The sequence below is a fragment of the Phycodurus eques genome, chromosome 4 (assembly GCF_024500275.1).
Source record: "Phycodurus eques isolate BA_2022a chromosome 4, UOR_Pequ_1.1, whole genome shotgun sequence".
NCBI lineage: Eukaryota > Metazoa > Chordata > Actinopteri > Syngnathiformes > Syngnathidae > Phycodurus > Phycodurus eques.
This window is the reverse complement of record NC_084528.1, coordinates 31,808,335-31,818,477: the sequence shown is the minus strand read 5'-3', so window position 1 is coordinate 31,818,477 and position 10,143 is coordinate 31,808,335. Positions and strand designations below refer to the sequence as shown.

At 44.5% G+C, this 10,143-nt stretch overlaps 2 protein-coding genes across 2 annotated transcripts; both read right to left on the bottom strand.

The window, feature by feature from the left end:
* Positions 1-34: 34 nt before the first annotated feature.
* On the bottom strand, positions 35-4,275 carry LOC133401838 (sperm acrosome membrane-associated protein 4-like). Its single transcript, XM_061675291.1, has 3 exons — positions 4,126-4,275; positions 1,232-1,399; positions 35-387 (listed from the first exon to the last, which is right to left on the bottom strand). The coding sequence occupies exons 1-3, from the start codon at positions 4,178-4,180 to the stop codon at positions 164-166; spliced, it is 447 nt and encodes a 148-aa protein (XP_061531275.1). The 5' UTR covers positions 4,181-4,275; the 3' UTR covers positions 35-163.
* Positions 4,276-6,483: 2,208 nt separating this feature from the next.
* LOC133401834 (uncharacterized) lies at positions 6,484-9,383 on the bottom strand. Its single transcript, XM_061675286.1, has 2 exons — positions 9,169-9,383; positions 6,484-8,352 (listed from the first exon to the last, which is right to left on the bottom strand). Exon 2 carries the CDS (start codon positions 8,339-8,341, stop codon positions 7,583-7,585), a length of 759 nt encoding a protein of 252 aa, XP_061531270.1. The 5' UTR covers positions 8,342-8,352; positions 9,169-9,383; the 3' UTR covers positions 6,484-7,582.
* Between the last annotated feature and the right edge of the window lie 760 nt (positions 9,384-10,143).

Here is a 10,143-nt window from a genome sequence, read left to right as displayed (position 1 = left end):
GTTACAAAATAGAGACAAATGTATCTGCCAAAAGTATGTTTTGATATTTGTTTTGCAACTGTCCATGCAAAAACCTGTGTCACTGATGATTTGTTATCTTCCCCCCATATTGGCAGCACACACACACACACACACACACACACAATGAATAAACGTTGGCTTCTCAGTGTGTCGAGATCCCTGCGACGCACCAGGACATCAGGAAGGCTGCAGTGACGCTCGACAGCTTGTCAGCCGTCAGCTTAAATGCAGCGTTGCAGAAGGGGGTGTCGCAACAGTGTTTGGTCATGACAAAGACGGTGTTCTTGGAGACGAGCTCCACGGTGGTCTCCACATTACACTCCTCTGCTTTCACACAGCCTAGTGTCTTTACATCCAGGACGTCAACTGAAAGGGGGGGGGGAAAGGCCATGAAACATCCCGTAATTTAATACTACTCCTTTACAGAAAAATGGTTCAAGATTTTGTATGATATGCTTGATATCCAACTCGTGGGCCTATATAATCATTTGAGGGCCTTCCACATCCGTCTGTCCAACCGCAAAGATTTTGAATATTTATCGATATCAATTTAAAAGTGTCAATTTGAGAAAATTCTCCAATTCCCTAAACTCGATAAAATTCAACATTAAAATCTTGGATTAAACTCTTAAATAATCTCAATGCTTTTTACTGCAATTGGTAAGAATATTAATCAATAATAATATTCATTTGATATAGTTTAGCATGTAATACATTTTCGTGATGAAAATCGTCACTTGTGTCAACTCCTTTCTCCTTGGCTGACACTGACAGCAGTGCTAATGCTACTCGCTGAAAAAATTCTGGATCTTGCTATTGTCAGTTACGCACATTCAGAATGGCGACAGGGCGCCATTCAAGCCAGCGCCGGTACTGCTAGCAAGACACAGTTGTCTTACTAGTGAGAACAAAGAATGCACTTATACATGGAACATGTATGGAACACTGGACTAGTTGAATAAGGAAATGCTGCTAACGTCAAAATGCTCACGTAGTTTTTCACCTAAATGTGGACAAACCAAAATCTAGCTGAAAACCAAATATGGCATTGGAAAAAAGAAAAAGCCTAAGTCTATTTTGGGGGGGAATTTTTTTCTGCAGACGTCGTTTTTTTTAGTCCAGAACTGTGGAATAAGTGCCAATGTTCGCAGGATAAGAGCGGAATCAAGGATAGCGAACAAACGCTCAAACAGCTTTCCATACAACACACCTGCCTTCCCGCGGCCCGTGAAGCATCGTTCCCCGAGGCTGCAGTTGGTTTCCGTGGTGTAGCATGCGTCCCAGAAGCCAAGGTCACAACGGAAACACTGCAGCGATTCCTCCTCTTCCCCGAGACCTGCCGCCTCCATCATCTGCTCCAGCTGCTCCTCTTCCTCACCTGAGCCCACACAGGTACTCTTTACTGACTCACTCTCACAGATAGTGGCCGCAACAGCATGTAAACATATTATGGAACACTTCATTAGGCAATCTGCTCCAATGAGACCCAATAAGAGAGTTGTGCAAAATACACTGAGGTCCACGCTGCAAAAAAAGCTAAACTATAATAAATAACTCCAGTTGAGGTATTCTTGTTTGTTGTCTGCCAAGATAGTTGTTCTTAACATTGGGTATTTGTTTAAGAGCATTTCACTTGCTTCAAGAATTTCTTTCCTTAAAAATATGAAGAAGGTTTTAGAACTTGTAAATGAAATGTTATTACCGGTACTGGTTTTGACTATGTTTAGCTTAAAATAAGAAGTATAGGTCATAATACACTAGTTTTAAGACATTTTTTTTTCTGGCCAGCTATGTTTACTTGTTTTAAAAAAATCTTGCCAACTAAAACTTTCTGATTCTCGTAGCAAACCATTTTTCCAGGTTTGATATGTTTTTCTCATTTCATTCACTTTCTATTGATTTTAAGACCAGATTTTGCCCTTATGCACCACCACAATGGGTTCATTCAAGGTGTCCCTAATGTTGTATATTGAAAAATACATCATATCATACATCTTTTATTTAAATAGCCCATTTATGTAAAAAAAAACCATAAAATTAGCAGCATCTGTGAAATATTTACATGACTATATGAATTGTCCTTTACATTGCTTTGAATAAACTTGTTTCACATGGTATGTGCTAGTCACTTAAATCCTGTTATATACAATATTTGTAGTTACAAGGCCTTGAGTCATTCTGTTTTAGGACAGCAAGCCAAAGTCATGAGCCTCATTTTGTTCTTCAGCATCGCAGAGATATTTTGTTTATTCTCCAGCATTGTGGAATTTGTTTGGGTGATTTGTGTTGTTCGGGATGGCTTGTGGTCTCGTGGCAGCATCCTGTTTTAATAAGAATACAGATGCTGGCAACGAAACAGAAAAGAGCTGGCATCATCTAACAAGACCTTTGTCCACAAAGAATGCACAAGATAATTGATCTGCTGTCATGCGATAGCTCCAAAAGTCCCAGGCTACTTCCCTTATAATTAGTCATTTATTGGCACTGTATGTGAGACATTTCAGCAACAATTAGGAACAGTTTGGGTTTTTCCCTGCGACTGTAAAGTGCAGCATATTACTTCCAAATACAGCTGTCTTACTCAAGGGTATAGAGACCAAGTGTGTGCGCACATTTCTACATACAACCCCAATTCCAATGAAGTTGAGGCGTTGTGTTAAACATAGATGGACTGACGCAAAGTGGAAAAGTGTTCTGTGGTCCGATGAGTCCACATTTCAAATTTTTGGGGGAAATTGTGGACGTCACGTCCTGCGGGCCAAAGAGGACAAGAACCATCCGGACTGTTATGGACGCAAGGTTCAAAAGCCAGCATCTGTGATTGTATGGGGCTGTGTTAGTGCCGATGGCATGTGTAACTTACACATCTGTATAGGCACCATTAATGCTGAAAGGTACATACAGGTTTTGGAGAAACATACGCTGCCATCCAAGCGACGTCTTTTTCATGGACGCCCATGCTTATTTCAGCAAGACAATGCCAAAACACATTCTGCACGTGTTACAAGAGCGTGGCTTCGTAGTAAAATAGTGCGGGTACTAGACTGGCCTGCCTGCAGTGCAGACCTGTCTCCCAATGTGTGGCGGATTATGAAGCGTAAAATACGACAACGGAGACCCCGGACTGTTGAATAGCTGAAGCTGTACATCAAGCATGAATGGGAAAGAATTCCAACTACAAAGCTTCAACAATGACTGTCCTCAGTTCCCAAACGTTTATTGAATGTTGTTCAAAGAAAAGGTGATGTAACACCGTGGTAAACATGACCCTGTCTCAGCTCTTTTGGAACATGTTGCAGCCATAAAATTGTAAGTTCATGATTATTTGCTAAAAACAATAAGGTTTATAAGTCTGAACATTAACTATCTTGTCTTTGTAGTGTATTCAATTAAATATAGGTCGAACATGATTTGCAAATCATTGTATTCTGTTTTTATTTATGTTTAGCACAACTTCCCAACTTCATTGTAATTGGGGTTGTATATTATATTCATCCATCCATCCATTTTCTGTACGGCTTATCCTCACTAGGGTCGCGGTCGTGCTGCAGTCTACCTCAACTATCTTCGAGCGAGAGGCAGGGTACCTGAACTGGTCGCCAGCCAATCGCAGGGCACATGTATATACAAACACCCATTCGCGCTCACATTCACACCTATGGGCAATTTAGAGTCTTCAATTAACCTACCATGCATGTTTTGGGAATGTGGGAGGAAACCGGAGTGTCCGGAGAAAAGCCACGCAGACATGGGGAGAACATGCAAACTCCACACAGGCGGGGCCGGGATTTGAACCCCGGTCCCCAGATCTGTGTGCTAAACAGTCGGCCACCGTGCCGCCACTTTTTATACACACACACACACACACCGTATGCGCTTAAAGAAATTGGAAACTGAGAGTATAAAATACATATTATATTACTATCTGTTCCGGTATGTAAACGCAAATTGAAGTAGGCTTGTATTGTAATAGGATTAAACACAAATGTCACTTTACTACGACAAATATGTGCAGCAGGCTGTTTCCTACGAATACAATTCAATAACTCGAGTTGAGTGACTAAGGCCTGTTGATGACTCGTTTCCGGATGTTTGTTGTCTTACCTTGAGCATACATTAGCATCAAGACAGCCAAAAGACACAATATTTGTCCTCTCATCGTCAGCGGGATACTTTTGCTGCCGTTTCCACCGCGAGGGCACTAAATTGGATTAGTCAGTGATGCCTCCGCTTTTCCAATCAGCGCTAATCAGCTACTGCATACCTGAAAAACAACAACCTGTCCAACAAGCAACTGCTTGACCAGCAGAATGATGTTGTGTTGCCTTGAATGTCGGAATTGCTATTTGGTTTATTAGCATTTTCACCATGTGTGACACAGGAGAAATGGCACATTTAAGCTCCCGGTGAAGAGAAGGATGATGGCAACGCCTGTCTCCCATTATAGCAAATTGTTCTGTTGTGGGCGAAGTGAAATGAACATTTTCAGGCTGGCTGCTTCTCACCATCACACTTATTTATTTTATTTTTTTCACGGCTTGTGTGTCTGTTTCAGAGCAGCAAAACTGCGTGTGTCCTGAGTCAGCGCTCAGTAAAGAGGCTTATATCTTACTGGCTGTCTGCTCAATACACATGAACTCATACGCACGCGCGCACACACTCGGAGGTGGGGGTTTAATTCAGTTATATCCACAATGCATTCAAACTTGGATTATACAATTGGCGGGCACACACGCGTACATAGGAGACGACAGAGCTTTTTTTTTTTTTTTTTTGCTAACATAAATTAGTGTTGCAACATTTACCGATGCTGAAATAGTCCAGTTAGTCAATTTTACGATTACTGCCCAGAGATTTGATTTGAAGCGTTTATATGGAGATGTACGGACAAAGAATCTGCTGTGAAATATTTGCTGGCACGGTGTGTGTGGAATCTGTGCTCTGGAGAATTTAATAGGATTTCATAAAACAATAAGCTGTGATTGTTTTATTGCCTTAACCCTATACACGGCAACTCAACTGGATGTCCACCAAGTCTCACAATTTTTGTGCGCTACTTAACATGCACAGAGCGGCACAGAGATTATTTGGAATTTTTGTTACAGCTCTTGTATTTGTCTCATCAGATTTTGCAAGTTGACCCAATGTTTTGCAGTTGGTTCATTGACTCTTGTGGAAAATGTTTCTTTCTAAGCATAACAGTGTAATTCCTCAAATTTTGGACTGCAGTACCAGGCGTTTATCTCTCTTCTTGTTCAAATGTCAAATCATTTAGAGCTTGTATTTTTATTTTTATTTTTTTTAGTACAGATTTATTTTCGGGTTAGTGTTGAAATGTTGAGCAGCTGCCTGCAGCAGCCCTTTCTCTTCATGCACCACTTTAAGCACCAGCTTTACAGAAGCCATGTCTGCTGTGCAATCTGTGTCTTGTGATAAACATCTACCATATCATCAATACACATGCAGTACTTTTTGAAAGTAAGTACGCCTGCCAATTATTTGGGACAGGCCACTCTATCCCACACGGTGCTTAACTATTTGTCCAATTTCCCACTAAACTCGAGAGAAATATCGAACTTGTTGGTGAACTGATAACTTGAGAAGGCATTTCTTGAAGGTGGCATAGTGTCCCACATCTCTGACTGAGAATGACTTACGTATGCGTGCGTGTGTGCGTGGCGTCTTTCTGAGCAACTCGTGCGAAGGAGGCTGGCAGCTTGTTGCAAGATGCAGTCGCACCTTCGCCAACTTCGCGCTGCCGCAGAATCATAGCATCTCAGCACAGCCTGCCCACACAAAAGCCTCCGCTCTGTGCTAGGGGGATGGAGAGATGCAAATGACTTGTACACTTCAGCAGTGACAAAACATTCAGTGAGCCTAAAGTGACTATTAAACACCACCCCTTGCACGCAGCAAGAAGAAAAGGCCTGCTGGATTTTTAAGTAAAGATGATAGTGAGATGAAAAGGTCAGGATGGTGCGAGAGTTGAGCTTTCCTCACTTCTGCTGCGTCAGGGAAAAGTCAATAGCCTCATTGGAATTTTTCCACCCTTTTAAATGCTATCCTTCTTTTGCATCCAAGCTCTAATTGAAATTCTTTAACACCTTGCCTGACCACACTGAAGGGAAAAAGAGAAAGCTAAACAGCAGACATTGTGAATTTAAAGAAGAATGCAGAGCCCCGGCTGGTATTTATAGCCTGGCTGTAGGTGTGGAGTGAGAGGAGTGTGGCCTTAACGTACCATCTCTTTTTTGGACCAAGAAACCATTTCCTCAGATAAAGACTAGATTATGGTACGCGTGAGATAAGATACAAGCTCATTTGGCACCTAAACTGCCTCATCCTCTTAAAGAGAACCCGTCCGAGGAGACGGTGCAGGAAGTGTGCATCCTGCGACATGAAATACATTTCAGCAAAACTCCAGTCCTAATATAGTATGACAAGAAGAAGCTTTTAGGGAGTTGGGGCTCAGTCAAAAAATACAAAACAGCAGCAAAGCTTGGGTGGGTGAGGCAAAAACAGCCTTTCGCCAATAGCGAGTCTTGAGTTTGTTTTACACTGCTTGTAAAAAGCGCCATTTTCCATTGCTGTTCTGTATAAATGACAGTTCAATTGAATGGGGGTGGTGAACTGAACCCGCAGTTTTCCGCCTTTGGAAGTAATTTCGGAACCGTAACAGTTGCCACTTAAACTAAAAAGAATGCCTGAAAAAAAGCTACCATTTTTATGCCTCTTTCTGCATAAACAACACTGATACACAATGAAGGGGATGAAGAGGCAGGACAGCGCAATGCCAGCAAACACCTGACACCCACATCTCTCTCTTCTGCACCTTGGTGCGTTGAAAGTTCAACGCATTTTCTAAGGCACTGGCACTGATCAATATCCCGCATATACAGAATCCCCGTATCTGCGGGATTCTGTATTGCTGTGTGAAAGCCCAGACAGTTACAGCAATATCCCGCTGTCAAGTGGGTTCTTTGTCAAATTCCAAAGCGGATAAATGGCAGGTCTTCTGTTACGGCTCTGATTCTGGAATTTATGAGGGCTCCGTTCCAGAAAACTGGGAAGTCTAAAATCTCTGACCAGGACTGGGAAAAAGGCCTTGAAATTTCTGGAAGTCAGTCCAGTGGAAGTCGATGTCTACCCCAAACCGAGTACCCCAACTTCCCCGAGAAGTACAAATCTGTTGTCACACAAAAATGGCATCGCCCATCATGAATGTAAAAGGTAAATTCTAATATGATATATACTGTATTTATCACAAAGTGGTGTGAAACAGTCGGTCAAGGCTCACTGCTTGAATGGAAAAATAACTGAACAAGGATGGCAAAATGATAAGGTGTCTTGTTGGCATATCCACTAAGTGGAATATACATTTTTATATTAGACGACGCGCTTAGAGGTTGTCAGACATGTTTTTTTGTTTACTTTGGACATGAACGCTCCGTGATCCGACTCGGTAAGTTCCACGTAGGATCTGACTGACTTTCCAGCAGACAAACATGTCCGTGGAGGATAGTGTTCGGTGTGCCCAATTCCTCTGACCCCGTGAAAATGTTCAGGGCTCAGGGAGTGCAGGGCCGATCCGTGTCTGAAAGTTAATCTCGCTGGAGTCGTCCGGGAAGGCGGAGGAGTGAGGAAAGGATGGGCCGGGGGAGGACGAGTGAGGACTTGGCTCCTGGTGGTGCAGAACTCGAGCCAGAAGTGTTGACCTCCCCTCCCTCTCGGCCCCGCCGTCCTCTGCGTGATCCAGATGACGCAGCGGTGATCGGTCCTCAAGGTTTTGGCAAGCCACGGAAAGAGAAGGGGGGTAGAGGGTCCAGTCCTGGTTGGAGAGAGGAGGCGTAACGCACCCCTGCTCCCCGCCTCTGATCTCCCACTGTTCCTGACTACTGAAGCTGGCCTGCTCTTGCGGGTCCTCCCAGCCGAGGTCCCCGTTCAAGTCCTCCAGGTCTTCGCACGTCTCCAACCTGTGGCCCTCCCGATCCCGGTTCTCGTAGAGCAGGGTGGCGGCGCAGATGAAGATGAACAGGCCGACACCCATGACCACGGGCCCGGCCAGTTTCATCCTGTCCACGTGGCCGGACCCGCGGCCGCCCGTGGGCCTCGGCGCCGCGGACGCGTAACCCGCCGCGGCCACGCTCATCCCCGTCAGCACCACCACCACGCCCACCATCAGCCAGGCGCCCGGGGCCGAGCGCAAGTGCAGTCGGGTGCGGGTGGCGTCGCCTTTTTTAAGGTGACATGCTGGGAGGCAGGTGGGTGACGAGTGGGACGAGAAGGGGCTGCTGACAGGACTGCTGGCGGCTGTCATCATCTTGATTCAAACTGCAAGACAAAAGTGTGTAGCTTTAGTAAGAACCAAGGGGGGCACTGTGGGTTTTGGAGGACACGACAGGAAATAGCTGCTTTAATAGGACATGTGGCTGACTTAATGAGATGCCTGTCCTCTGTGGGGCAGCAGCAAGATTCTTTCACTCGTACTGGAATATTTCTACCATTGCTGATGACTGCGTTAGACAAGGGAAATACCCCAGAAGATTCTGCAGATGGCTATTTTGCACACTTTTGATTGGCACGCTCAGCGAGGTTTTCATTTTACAATGTAGCGACAGAAGCTCATCTGTAGCAATCCGAGGCCCGCTGCCAACCAAATGTAAAAATCGCAACTGGTCATTGGAGAGATGCTCGTCTGCTTCCTCGCTACTGTCAAGGTGCCCTTGAGCAAGGCAGTCCCCTCCGTCTCAAGATGTGGAGCACAGTTTGTACTGCTTTCACTCTGGCATCTCTCCTTGCAGCCACGGGACACAATGTGGTTGAACGAACAAACACGTTTTCCCCATTTCTGTTAACCGTTCTACTTTCTCCTTGGAATTGTTCAAGAAAGCACATCCCTTTTCCTGGTCATCTGAGGTGCGCACCACCATTTTTGCTCTCTTGCTTTGCATGATTTGACCCCTTTCAGTGGTTATCACTTTACTGCAGTCATTCGCAAGTCATCATTTTTCATGTGTGTGTGCTTCAAGGGGACAAAGTGTGAGTGTGATGTAGCCATCAACGTGCTCTCAGCAGTGTAGCACTGTTGCTGGCTGCACTGCAGTTGTTCACCCCCAAAAATAAGAGGGAAAAAAAATGCCTACTTGCCTTGTTTGCTCATCAGTGCGAATCATGGTCCCCACTCAACAAGCATCAGTTGCCTCGTGCACTGCCACTCCAAGGTCCTTTTTGGGTTTTCATGTTCTAATGGAGACTTTCCCCTTCCTCCCTCTCCTTGCCGAACTCAAGTGAAGCTCCCTTTTTTTTTTTTTTTTTCTAGGAAGTAACGGTGTTGTTGCAAAAGTGGTGCAAAGCTGCTCTGCCTCTCCTCGCTCTGTGTGCTTATGAGCGCGCGTGCGTGCGTGTGCGTGTGGAGGAGGGTCGTGGGAATCAAGGGCAGTCCCACGGTGAGTTGTGTTATTCTTGGTGGTTGACACATTCACATTGATTTAAAAATATGGACTTCGACAGACAAACAACCTGGACATAACGACGTGGCTGCGTTTGCTCTTATTTGTATTCATATGCATGCACGACCAAAAGTTGATGCATACTATATCTTACAATTCTGTGTTTCTCAACCTTTAATGGGCCAAGACACATATTTTACAGTTAGAAAAACGTCACAAACCGTAGATACCGTACTTGAGTTATGATGATCTCGTCTCAATTAACTCAAATGTGCTGTTACCCATTGTGAAATGTGGGCCTGTTAAGTTGAACACAAACGCTATTATTCTTGTACACAAATGGCAACCGGTGGATAAACATGTTAAAAGTACCTTCTGCCACCTAGTGGAAGAGCAGTGAATTGTTCTGCCTGTGACTATATGTCGCTGGCATAGATAGATGAACAAAGATAGATCAATCGTGGTAGATATGCATCCAGCAATTTTCCGTGTCGCGGTCGATCCCGGCTGACTGTGGGCGAGAGGCGGGCACACCCTGAACTGGTCGCCAGCAATCGCAGGGCACATCGAAACAAACACACCTTTTTCATTCACATTCACACTTATGGCCAAGTTGAAAGTCTTCAATGAACCAACATTGCATGTTTTTCCGGGGATGTGGGAGGAAACCGGA

Coding starts and splice junctions, on each gene's coding strand:
- LOC133401838 (XM_061675291.1), bottom strand. CDS start 4,180: ATGAGAGGACAAATATTGTGTCTTTTGGCTGTCTTGATGCTAATGTAT. Junction 1,400..4,125: donor GATGCTAATGTATGCTCAAG/GTAAGACAACAA, acceptor GTGTGGGCTCAG/GTGAGGAAGAGGAGCAGCTG. Junction 388..1,231: donor CACGGGCCGCGGGAAGGCAG/GTGTGTTGTATG, acceptor CCCCCCTTTCAG/TTGACGTCCTGGATGTAAAG.
- LOC133401834 (XM_061675286.1), bottom strand. CDS start 8,341: ATGATGACAGCCGCCAGCAGTCCTGTCAGCAGCCCCTTCTCGTCCCAC.